At 44.6% G+C, this 17,587-nt stretch overlaps 1 protein-coding gene across 1 annotated transcript; it reads left to right on the top strand.

Moving 5' to 3' along the window:
- Nucleotides 1-5,616: 5,616 nt before the first annotated feature.
- LOC109414216 (uncharacterized) lies at nt 5,617-17,587 on the top strand. The gene is made up of 2 exons (XM_019688013.3): nt 5,617-5,766; nt 15,739-17,587. Exons 1-2 carry the CDS (start codon nt 5,699-5,701, stop codon nt 17,417-17,419), a joined length of 1,749 nt encoding a protein of 582 aa, XP_019543558.2. The 5' UTR covers nt 5,617-5,698; the 3' UTR covers nt 17,420-17,587.

Here is a 17,587-nt window from a genome sequence, read left to right as displayed (position 1 = left end):
AAGCGATACGGCACCGCTTCCAAAGTGTTACAGTCCAGCTAGAAGTGCATCGGGCACATCAGGAACGACGCCAGTAGGTTGCTGATTACGGCATACTGTTCAGAAAGTGTTCCGTAGAATCCTTTAGATTGCCCCATAAATTTCTACTAGAATTCCCTAGGAATCATTTTGTAAATTTCCTCATAAATTCCTCCAGAAAATCTTATGTTTGGAATGCCTTCAATCATTTATCTAGGGATTACTTCAGAAGCTAGGAATTCCTGCTCACCTTTATTTAGTATTTCGAATTTATCTAGTATCTCTGGAAGAGTTTCCTAATAAAACTCATATAGAAACACACAGCAAATCGGTTAGTTCCATACTAACACAGAAAGAAACTGACAACAATAACATACTTTGTCAGTGAAATGCTCTATTTCCATGACAACAATCCACTCACATCTTAACTCACACAACTATCGGATGGCCTGGGGTCATGATCGACGATAAGCTGGAATCGGAAGTCACGTGGAATATGCCTGAAAAAGGTCATAATAATGGAATAATCAAAGATAACATCAAATAGATCGGTAATAGTCTCGAGAAAGCGTAAGCTGCCATACTTCGGTATGGCGCTGTTACATGATCGAGTGCGCTAGTGGTCAATCGAAATGTGAAACAACTCGAGAGTACCCAACCACAGCCTGATGTGCCTTAGAGTGGTCATCGCATACCGCACGGTCTCGAAGGACGCGATGTGTGTGCTAGCTAGCATGCTAATAGCACTAGTGACTAGTGGTGGAAGAGGACGAAGAGTGCTTAGAGCAACGTGGCAAAGGAGGCGCAAGACGAAACATCGTTCATGCTGAAGTGGCAGAGGGAATGGGAATCCACGGTATCGTCTCGGTCTGCGCATTCTGGACATGCGGGGGAGTCTGCAAGTCCGAATCTGTGCAGATACCACCTAAAGCCATGGGGCCTGCTCGTCCATTTAGACATGCTCTTTATGAGCCTGTGTGTCCACATAGGTTCGGATCGGACATGCAGACTCCCCGCTTGTCCGGAACGCGCAGACCAAGACGAGACCGCTGGGCATGTGTTCTTTGAAAGCCCACGCTTCGTAAAGCAAAGGTCGGTTTTGCAAGAGATAAGCGGTAGAGTTATCACTACGGACAACAATGGACTCAAGCTCCCCCTTCCCCTCCAGGAGCTTGAGTCCAACGAGTAGTCCATAGTACTAGCCAGGACCCAATCGTCCAGGGGAGAGTGGACAACTTAAGGCGAAGGCGGTAGCTGGTTTTTTTTTTCCTTCTAAACCATAGGGGGAAAAATCTGCTCAACAAACACCCTAACAGGAAGGTTAGGGTAGTGTGGGGTTTAGGCCGTCATCTACAACAAAAGTAAAAGTCAGGACTACTCTATCCTCGACCCACTAAAACACTATCTATCTATCTATCTGATCTATCTAGCAGAGTTGAATTTGCTTGAATTGTTTCGTTTTCCATATGAAAATTCGTTCTTATTCGATATAATTTTATGCGTTGATTTTTTCGCTATACTTTGTTCTGAGCACTTTCAGAGCATCCAAAATCTCACAATATTGTAGAAGACGCCAACTTTGCATCTCATCGATTTTAAGAGTTACAACTGATTTTCTATGTGAAAACCCGTATTTTTAAAATTCAATAAAAAGCTTCAAACAAAAAAGGTACTCACAATTTTTTCACCATCAATAGAGCAGAGTACGATCTTTTTAATGCAATTCGGCGATTGGAAATCCATTTGCTCCTTTTTGATACATGACTTTCCGAAAAAAAGGGATTTTTTAAAGAAAAAAGCCAATATCTTTTTAACTACGAGAGAAAGAACATTGAGCTCTTTGGAAAAATATGCGCCATTGATAGTACTAAAAGTGCTAGGAACAAAGTTTTTACGAGAAACGAATGGATTGAAAGTTACTGCAAGAAAACTGAATTTTATGGATCACCCTAACATGATTCTTTTGAAAAAATATAAGTTAGGAACCATAAGAGATAGAATAATGGTTTCTTCGGCAAACTTGCTCCAAATAAGTTCTTTTACAACTTTGTAGAACATTTTCTAAGCGTACATAAAACTATTAAAAAGCAGATGTTTGGCAACAAAACGTGTTCCGCCGTTTCCTCTAAACCATTGCACACTGGGCATTCGGGAGGATCCGCATGCCCGAAACGGTGTAGATACAGTCCTGCGTATGCCTCTTGTGTCGTGCATTTCGAAGCACTCCATGTCCTCACTGATAAGAATGCTGATAGGCACCATACCAGTAATGACGCAGAGAGCGTCGTGTGACTCGGTACGGTACGCGCTCGCAACCCTCAGGCACATAAGCCTGTAAGTACTTTCCAGCTTCCGTCGGTAGCATTTAGTACTTAGCGCAGTGCCCCACGCCGGGCCGCCATACCTAAGTATGGACGTAGCAACACTAGCCAGTAGCTTGCGCTTACTGGCGTTCACCGCAGAGCTATTGGACATCATCCGGGACAGTGCCGCAATAGCTCTGGAGGCTCTTTTACAGGCATAATCGACCCAGTTGCCGTTGCCGGCGGGTACTCGGTATGGGTCCGATATGATGGCGATATCCGTCCCCCACTCAGAAACCGCCTGACAAAGCAGTTGCTGAGCCGCATCACAGTGGTTCAGGTTCAGCTGCGTTACCTGCACTGTGATTTGTTGTTCACTGCGGCTTTCTTGAAGACCGGGCACCTTGGACCATCCATCAGAAGTCTGTTGTTCGAGGATATCCCGGTACAGATCATGCAGATGGGCGGACTCGTGCAGCTTTGGGCCTTATGACCTTCAGCGCCGCATCGCTTTCACAGTTTGCGCCCGTTGGGGCCTTTGCAGCCCCACGACTTGTGTCCTGGTTCCAGACACCTAAAGCAAACCTCTGGTGGCTCGTGGAATGTCAGGTGACATACACACCAACCCACCTTTATGCTCCCTATTTTAACGGACTTTTTGACGTCAGCCACAGGTAGCTGAACCACAGCTACCTGTGTCCCTGCTGGCCCTTTCCGTAGCTTAACGGCTACGGCGGCCACCTGCACATCACACTGTTGCCGCAGTGCCGTGACGAGCTCTTCCACTTCGGTGATCTCATCAATGTCCTTGATCTTCAGAGTCGCCTCACCTGCACACCCTCACCAAGGACCTCTTCTGCCAGCCTCTTATAGGCGGCGCCCTTGTGCTCCTTCTGGCGCTTCAGCTCCACGATCATCTCGCCCGTACGAGTACGTCTAATACTGCGTACGTCGGCTCCAAGACCCTCAAGCTTGGCGTCGCTTCGCATCATCTTCAAGACGTCCGAGTACTTGGACTGTTCCGTCTTGATGACGATCGCGTCGCCTTTCTCGCGCTTGGCACCTGCCCTCCTACGCCTTGGCTTGGCGTCCTGCGCTACTACCTGCGGATTCGCCTTCTTCTTCCTCTTCCGCTCTACCTTCGTCCATGGGGGGTCCTCCCCTTGGATCGCCCTACTCTGTGGCTGTTGAGGGCCCACCAGCGGTTGCAACCCCTTGTTCCCATCGTTCCGGGATGGGCCAGCCTTTTCAGGCCCACCCTTCCCAGCTTTCCGGGAACCCTGGCTGGGGTCCGTCCTTCCGGCATTATTACCGACTTGTGGGATAATGTTTCGCCTGGCCTTGCGTGCACCGCCAGACAGCTCCTCGCCTGATGGTTGCCTCGCCCGCTTCTGTGATTGCTTGCCCCGTTTGTCGCGAGCAGTCTCTACCGCCTTATTCGGACTTCCTGCGAAGGAGAAGGCCTCCGTTTGGGTAAACTTCGGCACTTTCTCATTTGCAGGCTCCGCTGCTGCAGCAGTCAGCAACGCAAGTGCCGCGTGCTCCTGCTTGGCATCGTCGATCGACGCCCGAAGTCGAAGCAAGGCAGTTTTCAGATCCTTGCTTATGTTCGACTTAGTGGACGCAAAGTCGATGATTTTGCCAAGCTGCTGCTCAGCCACGTCTATTGCGGACCGTCCTTTGGATTCTCGGTTGACGGCCCTCAACAACCACGCTCCGTCCATAACCTCCACCGGCTGGCTTGCCGGGAAGTGGACTGGAGCACCCACGCTTGAGCTGCGTACGCAACTCCCAGCGCCTATCTCCTCACTTCTTCTTGTCGGAGATCTCATGATGCTTCTTGCGAAGGGGTTGATCGCACCACTACTTCCACTTAAATTTGGATTTCTTGAATTTTTGCTCATTTTTTCATCCCACGAGTCGCACGGGAAATAAGGTCCACCACACCAGAGCCCTGCATTAACGCGGTAAGGGACAGCTTACTGTGGGGGGTGCCCAGATACCCCACAGGCTCCGTTAAAGATCGAGCAACTTTTTCACCCCCTCGATCGCTCATTCCTCAGCACGGGTCGCTTGACACCTTGAATTGGGGTTAGTAGTCCTATTCTTAGTCGGTGACTACGCGGCTGACTCACAAGCGGGGGGGTGCGTCAGGCCCCAAGACTTTCGTCCCTGCTGCGGTAGCTGGTGAAACTCTTCCCAATAGAGAGTACTCATATACGGTTCCCCCCTCTTCTCGAAGTCATCCCCAACGGGCATATCGCGGAGGTAAAGAAGAGAGAATATGAAGTTTTAGTGAGTTAACTTCCATATAACCTGAGGACTTATTTCTTGACTATCTGGTCAGCAGATTTCCTCATTCCATAAAATGGGGCACTTGTCCAAGGGAATTGGAAGCGAATAGCACCTGACGGGTCCAGTGCAGTGGAAATGGATTCTTCAGGATCGGTCAAGCGTGTAGATCTGAAGACCCTCCTGAGAAATCTAGTTCTGAAAAAAAAATCAACCTTGTTGTTGACCAGTCTAGTTCATGTTTGTGATTACACTAGTCGCAATTCTTGGCATGTTACTATTTACTGTGCAATTTTGAAGGAATGTATGAATTTCAGAATTCAAATTTCCCGAAAAGCAAGCGATGAAGTGATCGTTGCATCTCCCCTCGGCAGTTGAAATTATTCGCGCCAGTCCCCTGTTCGAGTGACGGCGTTAATCGTACGTGTGTTCACTTGCTTCTAAGTCAGTCGCACAATTTGCGCGCTTGAGACACCATCCACCCGCCTTCCTCCGTGCGCTACTAGGTATTACTCACCGGTTCCGACGTTGGTTAGATAGATCTCAACACACGGTGGATGGTGTCGCGCTTTGTTTTTGTTCCTCTAACGAGAGCCACCACCGCGTCGGCCGTACATTTCTTCGGTAACATTAGAGCATTTACCTACATTGCGTGGTACGTGGATTGAAGGTGTAAGGAGCTTCACTCAGTCAGTACTCGGTACGTGTGCCATTAGAGACACAGGAAAATTCGCTCGATAAAAACGAAAACGAAAAAAAGCAGTGGAAGTAGGTAAAATGGAAATTGATGTCACCGAGTTTTGTTGCGTGTTTCCCTCCTGCGCGACTCATGATCGCGCCGGAACGACGCGATGACAATAATGAAGAGTCAGGTGCATTATGTCCTCGCGGTTGGCGATATGGATTCAGTTGGTTCGTTCGGTCTCCGCGGAACGGGTTGCGAATTGCGGTTTTTCTCGGTTCGATTCGATTTGGGGTTGCTTCGAGTTCTAAGATGAAGTGAATTAGTGTAAATTGTTAGGATGCAATATTCTGTTTGAATCGTTCAAAAGCTGATTCAATTATTACAGGATTACCCTACAAAAATGAACAACAGTGGTGGATTTGTGAAAGCTTACAGCAACAATTGGCTGTCGCAGTTCGGAATATACAAGTGAGATTCGTGCAGAAGAGTGCTGTGCTGATACATTTCATTCTAGGCTAGATGTGTAGAATTCAATGTATAGTCCGACGTCATATGAAAAAGAGTGAACAATCTTGAATTTTGAACAGTACAATTCTTAGAACAATCTACTGAATCTATGAAGAAAGGCACCAGTCTTAACCATCAATAGTCCAGGACGGACCTTTGTTAACTCGTTCTCAGTAACTATTGAACTAAAAGCTACTTAAAGGAGAAGAAATGAACTAACATATGGGGATCTCTCCTTGATCCGGCTGGTCCGCTCATCGTGCTTCTGCGATCCACGCCTTCCTGGGCCAACTGGATCGGTAGTTGCTCACCGTATCCTTCCGGCTTTGGCCACCTTCTGGATGCTGGGTTCGCCGTAAAGTACAGCGAGCTCGTGGTTCATCCTTCTCCACCACACACTGCCAAAGATCGTCTTTAGCACGCGTCGCTCGAAAACCCCGAGTGCTTGCAGATCCTCCTCGAGCATGGTATATGTCTCGTGTCCAAGAGGACTACCGATCTTATTAGCGTTTTGTACATGGTGTACTTGGTGCGTGGGTATATCTTTTTAGACCGCAGCTTCTTCTGGAGCCCATAGTAGGCCCGACTTCCGCTGATGATGCGCCTTAGAATTTCATGACTCACGTTGTTGTCAGCCGTCAATAAGGATCCGAGGTAGACGAAATCCTCTAACACCTCGAAGGTATCCCCATCTATCGTAACATTACTACCCAGACGATTCCGGTCGTGTTCGGTTCCGCCTACCAGCATGTACTTTGTTTTTGAGGCATTCACCACCAATCCGACCTTTGCTGCTTCGCGTTTCAGGCGGGTGTACAGCTCTGCCACTGTTCCAAAGTTTCTGGCGATAATGTCCATGTCGTCCGCAAAGCACACAAATTGACCGGATTTGGTGAAAATCGTTCCCCGGCTGTTGAGTCCGGTACGTCGCATCACCCTTCCAGAGCGATGTTGAAGAGTAGGCATGAGAGTCCGTTACCTAGTCGTAGCACCCGACGAGATTCGAATGAACAGGATAGTTCACCCGAAACCCTTACGCAGTTTTGCACACCGTCCATCGTTGCTTTACTCAGTCTAGTCAGCTTCCCAGGAAAGCCGTTTTCGTTCATGATTCTCCATAGCTCTGTGCGGTCGATAATATCGTATGCCGCTTTGAAGTCGATGTACAGGTGACCCAGTCAACACACGATCTCATTTGAACTCCTAGCACTGCAATCAACAGCGCAGGTGGTCATTCGACTTCTGGCAAAATCGCGTAACATCAACTATCTCCCTCTTATCCGACGAGTATCGGATCGCCTAGTCGAACTCACGGGAACAGCAATCCCCTCAGTTGCCCAGATTGACCGACATAGTGATTATATGTGGCATGCGAGATAACCATCGATTGTATGGGACGTGAAGAAAACCATTCGAACAGGAGACCCACCGGAAAAAGTGCGCCCTGTTGTTCGGCAACTGCTGTCAACACGTTTCCACCAGTTAACCGTTTGCTATACGGATGGTTCGAAGTCTGAGGACACGGTAGGAGCCGCTTTCTATACAAACGGCTTAGTGGGAACTTACAGCCTTCCCAAGGAATGCAGCATCTTCTCTGCCGAGGCATCTGCCATAAAGATGATGGTTTCGATACCGAATGTTGGCAAGGAAATAGCGATCCTTACAGATTCTGCTAGTTGTCTGCAGGCGTTGAAAGCGGGAACATCTAAACATCCGTGGATACAGGAAATTGAACAAATAGCGCGAAACAAATCCATTCGGTTCTGCTGGATTCCGGGACACGCTGGAGTCAACGGAAACACCGAAGCTGACCGATTAGCGAATGAGGTCAGACGACAACACGAACACCCCATTGATATCCCAATCCCAGGTGACGACATCTTGAGAGCGGTGAAGCAAGCGATATGATGCCGCTGCAGTATACAATGGTATGGACGCAAAGAAGCAAAATTGAGACAAGTTAAGCACGATACATACAGGTGGAAGGATCATGGTAATGCGGCTGACCATCGCGTGCTGTCGCGAGTCCGGATTGCTAACACGCGGCTTACACATATGTTTCTACTGAAGAAAGAACCCTCTCCTTCGTGTGAATGCTGTGGTACACTTTTGGATGTGCACTGTGCAGCACCTGATTCTGCAATGCAGAAAATACGATAATGAACGACGGGAAAACAACATAGACTCAACTAGTTTACAAATTGCTCTGAACAACGAAGAAGAAACCATTAAAAACATATTGAAATTTTTCCATGATACAGGATTGTACAGCAAGCTGTGAGAAGAATTTCATGTAATGTAATGAATTTGTAAATTGTAATATATCCCTAGGACCGACACGAATGCACACTAATGTGTAAAGTGTCGAAAATAAACTAACTAACTAACTAACTCCCCAGGAAAGCTGTTTTCGCCCATGATTCTCCATAATCTGAGCGGTCGATTCTGTCGTATGCCGCTTTGAAGTCGATGAACAGGTGATGCGTTAGGACCTGGTATCCACGGCATTTCTGGAGGATTTTCCGTACGGTGAAGATCTGGTCCATTGTCGACCGGCCGTCGATGATAACTTCCCACGAACTCATTTGTTTTAGGTGACAGACGACGGAAGATGATCTGGGATAGCACTTTGTAGGCAGCATTCAAAATAGTGATCGCCCTGAAGTTCTCACATTCAAAATGGTCGTCTTTCTTGTGAATGGGGCAGATTACCCCTTCCTTCCACTCCTCCGATAGCATTTCGGTTTCCCAGATTCTGACAATCAGCCGATGCAGACAGGTTGCCAACTCTTCTGGGCCCATATTGATGAGTTCAGCTGCTATATTATCCTTTCCAGCTGCTTTGTTGGTTTTGAGCTGATGAATAATATCCTTAACTTCCCTCAGCGAGCGAGTTGGTTCATTTCCGTCCCCCACTGCTCTGGGGCGTCGTCATTTCCTCCGTTAACGTGGTCTCCCGTGCCTACGTTCTCCACGCCAATCAGGTGCTGCTTCCCCCTTTCGATCACCTCACGTCCGACCGTCAAGAGGCTCGCGACACGAAGCCGTTGCGGGATGCGCTGAGCTTCTGATAGAACTTCCGTGTTTCTTGGGATCGGCACAGCAGTTCAATCTCTTCGCACTCCGCTTGTTCCAGGCGGCACTTTTTCTTCCGAAAGAGACGGGTCTGCTTACCGTCAGCATTACCGCCCGCACGGCGTTTTTCTCGTATAAAACCGTTCTACACTCTACGTTGAACCATTCGTTCCGTCGATTCCGTTCCACGTACCCGATGGTGCTCTCTGCTGCGTCGTCGATGACTGCTTTCACTGTACTCTAGCAGTTCTCATCGAGTTCGCCCTCGTCTGGCAACGCGGCCTCGAGATTCTGCGCGTATGCTGACGCAGAGGTGGTTTCAGTCGCTCTAAGTTGTACCGTGGCGGTCGCCGGTAACGTGCATTATTGATGACGGAGAGTTTTGGGCGCATTTTGATCATCACTAGGTAGTGGTCGGAGTCGATGTTGCCGCCACGATAGGTCCTGACGTCGATAATGTCTGTGAATCAGAACGTGGTCGATTTGAGATTCCGTCTGCTGTGGTAATCTCCAGGTGTAACGAGGCTGTGTTGGAAAAAGGTGCTACGTATGGCCATGTTTTTGGAGGCGTCGGAATCAATGAATCGTACGCCGTTTTCGTTTGTCAGCTGGTGGGCGCTGAATTTTCCATCCTGGCCTACCTGAGCGTTGAGGTTACCTATGATGATCTTGACGTTGCGTCGTGGCTTAATGAGCGATCGTACTCTCGAGCTGGGCGTAAAGTATGTCTTTGTCATCATCATTGCTTCCGGAATGAGAGCTGTGAACGTTTGTTATGCTAAAGTTAAAGAATCAGTCCTTGATCTCAACCTGCACATTCTTTCATCGATCGGCTACCAACCGGGGGAGAACAACTGACGAAGTATCGGGGCTGGAGTCGAACCCATGACCATCCACTTATGAAGTGAACGTATAGCCACTACGCTACGGGCCCCGGCAATTTTTCTAACATTGAAACACCCGCAAATCTAGAACCATAATATTCAGCTCAATGCTCATAAGTTTGAATTTAACAATTTGCATCTCATTTTTTGTGTCGACTCTTCTTAATCTGTCAACGGCAAGCTGGTTCATTCTTTTATACAGTGAACTTTTTTCAGCATTGATTCTGTAGTTCAACATCCTACTACCGTGCTTGTACACATACCGTAAACCAAATTGATCACTTTTAAACACCTTTTGCTGATAACGTGAGTACGAATCCAAATATTGTCAAAAGAATTCATGAAAAATCAGTACTGGGTGTACCTCTACGAAGCTTACTAACTTATTAAGTATTAATTCAAACTGCTAATACTTTGAAAGTACTCAACAAAAATGGTTGAAATTTTTACTGTAAACAGTTTAACACAACAATTTTACACTGTCAAAGTTTTATAAAAATCGGGACAGTGTTACCAGTTCTACAGTCAAAATAGTGCACGCGGAACTAAAAATGGTCAAAAAGTACCGTAAAACGGGGTATCATTGATCAGCGGGGTAACATTGATCGGCTTGACTAACCTCATGAAATGTTCAAACAAGCATTTTACATTGAACCAGTTTCTGTTATCGAATGGCATATCGTAATCTGCTATCATTTAGCTATTAAAAGACATGCAACTCATGAAAATGGAATTTCATAAACATTGAAATAAATCGATTTTTCCATAACTGTGTTCCGTAACGCAATGAGATACATTGTCAAACATTCATGGTTGGCGTGAATACTAAGGAGTGTATCGTAAAGTAGTTGAAAATGTTTAAAATAGCCTCAAAAATAGTTTAATACAACTTTTGAGTAATTTTATTTTTGGAGATACTGTATAAATCCTTGAAAATAGAAATAGCTTTTATGATTTTTTAAAAATGTTCTTTTAACTGGGTTTTTAACCTAGATTACTGAACGCATGTTTTTAAATTTTTGCACACCTTCTAAAAAATTAAAATTGCGAAAAACGTTCGATAATGTTCGAAAATTATTAACTTTTTTGTGCAAATATAATAAGCTCCAGAATCCTTATGATATAGGCAAATTATTTTTTTCAAGAAAAATCTCCACTGCATTTAAGCGCAATTCTTAAAAATGAAAAAAGGCCATTTTTGAGGAACCCCTTTTTTCTATGCTCCTCCAAATCATGTTTACGCAAATAAAAAATACATAAAATGAAAAATTCGCATTTTTTTAAATAGGGTATGTTTTTTAATTTATGGACGAGTAAGTTAGAGCAAAAAATAGAATTTTATAACCTTTTAAGATATTAAAAGCAGAACTTCAAAGTTTGACCAAAAAATAGACGTTTTTTGGAGTGGACCATTTTGTAGATATAGGAGATTTTTCTATCGAAAATATGAATTTTGAAAGTCGGTGTTGAATGATATGTTATGTGTACATAACTGTTAACAAGCATCAATATTTTTCAGATTTTCTATCGTACAAATTTTACTCGCTACAGATTTTTGAAATGTTGAAAAATCTTTACAAAATTGCATTTTGTGCAGATTTTTATTTTGTGAGGTGTATTCATTTATACATATTTTCAATAATACAAAAAATTTTCCAAATTTTTCCAAGGTATTCTAAACTTAACTATATTGTGAAGATTTCATAGAAGAACCGAAATGAAAAGACCAACCCAGCTTCGAGATAGACCATTCTGAACATTTTCAACTACTTTCCGATACACTCCTTAGATACGATATGAGGTTAGAAATCACTGTATACCTTCAATATGATATCCTAGATTGGGATTTAATAATCGAAACTTGTATAAAAATGCTCTTTTTCAATAAAAATATACGATTTATTCAAAGAAGTCTATCAAATCCTTAAGCCATTGCCTACCTTTAGGCGTTATTCGAGGTTTGAGGGATTTTAATCTTAAAATATCTCAAAAAGTGCAGAACTTTTAAGAATTTGGACAACATATTTGAAATCAGAGACCCCAAATTTAGTAAGTTAGTATATTTTCTACACTAACGAACATTGTTCACTTAGGTGATCAATGTTACCCCAAATCAACAAAATCAAAAATTAGATTAAAAAGTTTATTTTATCATGTTTTAAAGTGTCACAATACTATTTCGAGTGGCTTAACACATACTCAGAGCGCCAGTACTTCTTTTAAAAATATAAAACATGTAACGTTTGCTTCAACAAGAGAATTATTCAAGAAAGATCTAGAATTCTGATCAATGTTACCCCGGATTACGGTACCTAAAATTTAACTTCAGGCGATTTGAGCTTTGGATATATACTAGAAAAAGTACTGAATCGATTTCGATCAATTTTTTACCACTTAATTGATACTATGTTAAGAATATCGAGTGAAATTTTCAAACGTTTTGATGAGGTAACAAAAAAGTTATAGCCTAAGTAATTTTTTGAAATGCGTGCACAAATTTTCCAAAATCTCATTTTATGAAATCGACAATATATGCGCCAATACTCAACCGATTTTAATGAAAATTTTATGGTATTAGCTACACAGAATATACTATTCATGGTCAAAAAATTAGCTATTTTGACGAACGCAATCAAAAGTTATACAATATTTTCTGCTTGGCAATCTCATTTTTTTTCTAGATGGATGTTTTCCACCAACCCAGCAAATTGATGGGAATGGTCCAAAGTATCATTGGGCAAAATTTCAGACTTACTTATTTTTTTGTTTTAAAGTTGCTCTATAAACACACCGTGAAGAACGATGCGCTGGTTGGAACGATGATTACTGGTTCCGATTCAGATTCGTTGGATGACTCATCTCTTTCCCCGCGGGTCTTCTATTTCCCCCGTTTTTTCACGTTTTGCTCAACGAAAGGCTCCTTCTGTCGCATTGATTCGTCCGAAACCGCTACAGTTGACTCACGTTGTTCCGAAGCTGATGCTCTGATATTCCTGAGCCTCCGCCGGCTGCTCCCGAGGAACGTCAACAGCGCTGATGGCTTCCCCAGATAGCCCTACGGTATCTGTACCCAATTCACACGGCTCCCGTTGTGATTCAGCAGTTCCTGATTGCTTCTTCAACACCGTCATTTGACATTCGATTAGCTTGTTCTCCACGCGTTTGGCGAAATTCAAACGAAGATCGCGGGCTTCTACACGCTGCATAACCTCCCTTGAGCAGAAGATGAGTTTTGTGTAGCTTTTCTTCTGGGACAATTTGCCTTGATATGATCCGCACTCATACAAATGAAGCACTTGTTAATCATCCCCTCATAATAAATCCTGGCCCGAAAATGCCGCACCCTTACTTGAGGGGAAATCTCCTTTGAGACTTCCATATACAGCCCTCTCATCGTTGAGAACAAAGGAAATCCCGTGCCCGGATGATACCTGCTCACGGACCTGCTGCTTGACTATGCCATACGGAGACAGTGATTGAAAGATTTCTCTACCCTCTATCTCCGAAGCAAGATTGAATACCCTGATGTACTTGAACAAAATTTCCGCTTCCGATACAGTTACGTCTGCCGATTTCCCATCTGCGTACTTGTATCAAGTTGTATGTTAAAACCGCCTGCATGTTGTGCAGTACCTTCTTCATGAAACTCTTGCTTTTGAACTTCACATAGATCGCCATCAAATCCTTCTACTTATGGATGGAGTAGGGTAGAAGCTTCAGTTTTGGCCAGTCCGGAGTTTTGGCCATAGTGCGGTATTGAGCCTGTTGCGATCTAGACCGGCGAATATTTATTTTTTACTAGTAGATTCTAATACAATATGATGATTACAGCCGTGAAAACCACACATTTCGATTAAAAACTGGAAGAAAAAAATATATTTCCTTAAAAAATCAGCTCCCATATATCTATTTTGGCCAGGGTGCTTCTAATTTGGCCACTCCCATAAGAAATACACATGATTGGCCAAAATAGAAACCAAACTTAAGAATATGGCCAAAACTGCGGCAGAGCTTCTATTTTGGCCAGTGCCACTTTTAATACAAAAATCAAGTATTGGCATGATTTCTGCATTTTTCCTTCAAAATATAGATTGAAACCTTTCTTTTGACGCATTGGTTGTTTTCATAGGATTATTGGTTATTTTTATAGAAATGATTTCCCTTAGACTGGCCAAAACCGGTGCCCGCACCCTAGATTTCCTCCGAATTGAACTGTCACTGGCGAAAGAACTCAAGCATTTCCGCGTCCGTTGGTTCTGACAAGCCACGACTGAAAGCAAATTTCAGCGTGTTAACTCGAACTTTTGCATCCGCCATTTGTATTATGTATAATTGGGTCTAACTGAACCTCAACTGGATGTAAACTAACTCGAATATAATAGCACTACTTAGAGGGCCCATATAGCCGAGGCGGTAAACGCACGGGTATTCAGCATGACCATGCTGAGGGTGACGGGTTAGATTCCCGGTCGGTCCAGGATCTTTTCGTAAAGGAAATTTCCTTGACTTCCTTGGGCATAGAGTATCTTCGTGCCTGCCACACGATATACACATGCAAAATGGTCATTGGCAGAGGAAGCTCTCAGTTAATAACTGTGGAAGTGCTCATAGAACACTAAGCTGAGAAGCAGGCTTTGTCCCAGTGAGGACGTTACGCCAAGAAGAGAGAGGAGCACTACGCAGTGGTGCGCAGTGGTACACGATAGGAGTACGTCTGTCCTGGAGCACGATGTGGTGTCAACTCAAACAAACACATCAACAACTACTGATAATTTTCTGGCACCAGTCACTCCCGGTGACCTGGGGACAACCTTCCAGGTATCACTCACTCGAATTCCACGCAAACGGTGCTCACTAAATAGCGGAGTCGAAATTCGCGCCCGGACTCTTTCACAGTACAAAACGATCTCCCCTCTCGGTGCTGCACGCAGATCGCTCGTAAAATATAGAGTTTATTTTAAATTACAAAATTATATATTTTATCATTAAATTTCATCCGAAGTCCGAAATTTAGTGGAGGTACCCTGCTTTAGGCCGCCCTGCCGGGTAACAGCGTGTAAGGGCTAAAAGCGACTCCTAACAATTGGCGCCCAACGTAAATTTTGCGGAAAAATCTGCGATTTTTCCCACTGATCGAGGGGTACTTCCACCAAAATTTGGAAATATTTTCCACAGTCGCGTGGTCGTTCATTTTATTTTACATTATTGTGTTTGTCCTAAATCGGTTATTCGTCTCGTCTGCAGAACGAATTGGTACATTTTGGGTCTCTTTGTTCTTAGGGCGGGATTTTTGATTCTCTTAGGCCGATTTGGGGTAACATTTGAGGCAATCTGGTGACCGAGAACCATTTTGGAACCGTCGGTAATCCGAAAACTGGTTCCTCACCGTATTTAATTTATACTTACGAAAATGTTGGTAAGTTTCAATTTCGTCCACATTTTGAAGATTTGTGATCTCATTCGTCAAAATGCCGACCGACATATTGACGTTGGGGGAGTTCAACGTCGCCTACTTCAACTTGTCACTTAGAACCTGACGAAATTGACTTTGAATTGAATGCCCGTGGTGTTGTTATCCCTCCTGGATCGAGTCAATCCAGTTCCAAAAAGCGTCATCGACAACGAGCGATCTGCGTGCAGCACCGAGAGGGGAGAACGGGGCAGAACGCAGGTCAGACGTAAAATATAGAGTTTATTTAAAATTGCAAAATTATATATTTTATCATTGAATTTCATCCGAAGTCCGAAATTTAGTGGAGGTACCCTGCTTTAGACCGCCCTGCCGGGTAACAGCGGGTAAGGGCTGAAAGCGACTCCTAACAGTCTGAGATGGCCAAAATTTGGTCTACGTGGTTTATGAACGAACAGCCCCAAAGGCAACCAGTGTGATCTAGCAGAATAGTATATATTTAGGCGCTCATTTACCATCTACCAGTGGCATGCTTTAGTAATGATTATCCTTTCGTCATTTCAGATATGAAACCCCCGTGGAGGTGCCCAAGAAGCCGCCCAGCCACCAACACCGCCGGATTGCCTTGTACGGCATCCTGGGTATGGCCTTCGTTCTGTTCTTCATCCTGTTCGTGATCATTAACAAATCGGAAGCGGATCGTCGCAACGGGCTGATTGTTGCCAGTTTCTCCAATGAAACCAGTATCGGACATACCGTGCTGACGACCCCGTTTTCTTCTAATGGAACTCTGGTGGTAGGTGGAGCAAACGGGACCGAGATGGATGTGGAATTCAATAATGCGATCGCTGAGGCGAGGAAGCAAAGGAGAACGCGGAGGTTGGGTTTGGACAATCCTGCGGCTGAGTTCAACGATAACTTGGTGCTGTATCCGAGCGAGTACATGAAGCCTCCCAGGTTGGGAAGTATGCGAAGATTCTCCGAGGATTATTCACTAGCGGATAGCTATATGCTGGTCAAAAATGATAGACCGAGACCGTTTGGATTTGAAACAAGTCCAGTGAATCCCATTGGTTTCGGCAAGCAGAACTTGTCACAGCTGACAGAGGAGGCTCCAAAACCCCCGACAAATTATGGAATGGTGCACAACATTCAAGATGTTCTGAATCAATTGTCCTCCACAAGAGTACAACATTACAAGTTTACCCCCAACCACTTACAGCAACCTTCAGAGTTTAACAATCCCCATTACAGGAACCATCGAGTCAAATTCTCCGGTATTTACAGACACCCACGTAAGAATGGAGACATAACGACTTTGTTTGGTGCTTCTTCCAAGCAACATGAACTTCGTGTCTCGAAACCACTGGATATAAACAGCCAACTCTCGGTTCCTAGCGGTTACATGCCGGACTCTTTGTATAACTTTAGACCCGCCAATCCGAGTGATATTAATCTATTGGCAGTCGACCAGTTTAGGTTTGCTCCGGAGAAAAACTTCAATGAGGACGATCCACTTCCCAAAGGAATGCCATTTTCAATAATGTTGGACGTTCTTCCGATGGCAGATGGTAGTCTACATTTCAAACGCCCTTATAAAAGGAGACCCGCCAAGAATTACGCCAATACCAATTTCCCCTACAATTTCAACAATCAGAACTTTGCTCAAGTGCAAAATGCAGTCTTCAATCAACAGTCACCCGAAGAAGATTCCTACTTCCGAAGTTCATCGTCGTACTATCGTCCTCAGCAGCAGAGATACATCCCCACAATGAAACCCGGCAAGCTTATGGTACACCTCAACCTGTATCCGAAGAAACCCGCCGAAGCTAGTAGAAAGTTCGAACTCGAAAAATCTGCGCTAGACATAAACCATCTGCAGCTGAACGTTGGGGAAACCCTACCGGACCCGGAAAGTCACTTGGTCGACCCATCCACGACAACGCCCGTTCCGGATTTCCTGGAAATGCTGTACGGTGTCAAATCGTTACCACCGATCGTCACCACTACCACATCGAGTCCTTCCACAACCAAAAAGAGCACAATTCTCAGCCCGGTTCCGGTTTCCGATGGTCAGAATCCAAGCGAAGTTTTTACAAACGGACACGCGGCAATGGGACGCTATCCACCGTATCGGATGGTGAAGAAACGGCACGAGGAGCTCGATCCTAGAACTTTGGAGCAGGTGCAAACCCAATCGACTAAACTGAACTTGGTGAGCTTCGACGCGAAGGATGCCGTTTGATGAAGCATTTTTTGAATCGCCTTATGCATTCCTGATCTATGAGTAGCAGACTAGCGTAGTATTTATTTAGATGTAGCCTTACTGGTACAAGTTCCATCTCGTTTATTTATTCGTGAAATAAAGTAATAACTCGTAATATGGAGTTTCTTATAGTGGCTTGGCTGGTGA

The sequence above is a fragment of the Aedes albopictus genome, chromosome 2 (genome assembly GCF_035046485.1).
Source record: "Aedes albopictus strain Foshan chromosome 2, AalbF5, whole genome shotgun sequence".
Taxonomy (NCBI): domain Eukaryota; kingdom Metazoa; phylum Arthropoda; class Insecta; order Diptera; family Culicidae; genus Aedes; species Aedes albopictus.
The sequence above is the reverse complement of the archived record's forward strand: the minus strand, read 5'-3'. Positions and strand labels throughout refer to the sequence as shown.

Coding starts and splice junctions, on each gene's coding strand:
- LOC109414216 (XM_019688013.3), top strand. CDS start 5,699: ATGAACAACAGTGGTGGATTTGTGAAAGCTTACAGCAACAATTGGCTG. Junction 5,767..15,738: donor TCGCAGTTCGGAATATACAA/GTGAGATTCGTG, acceptor TCGTCATTTCAG/ATATGAAACCCCCGTGGAGG.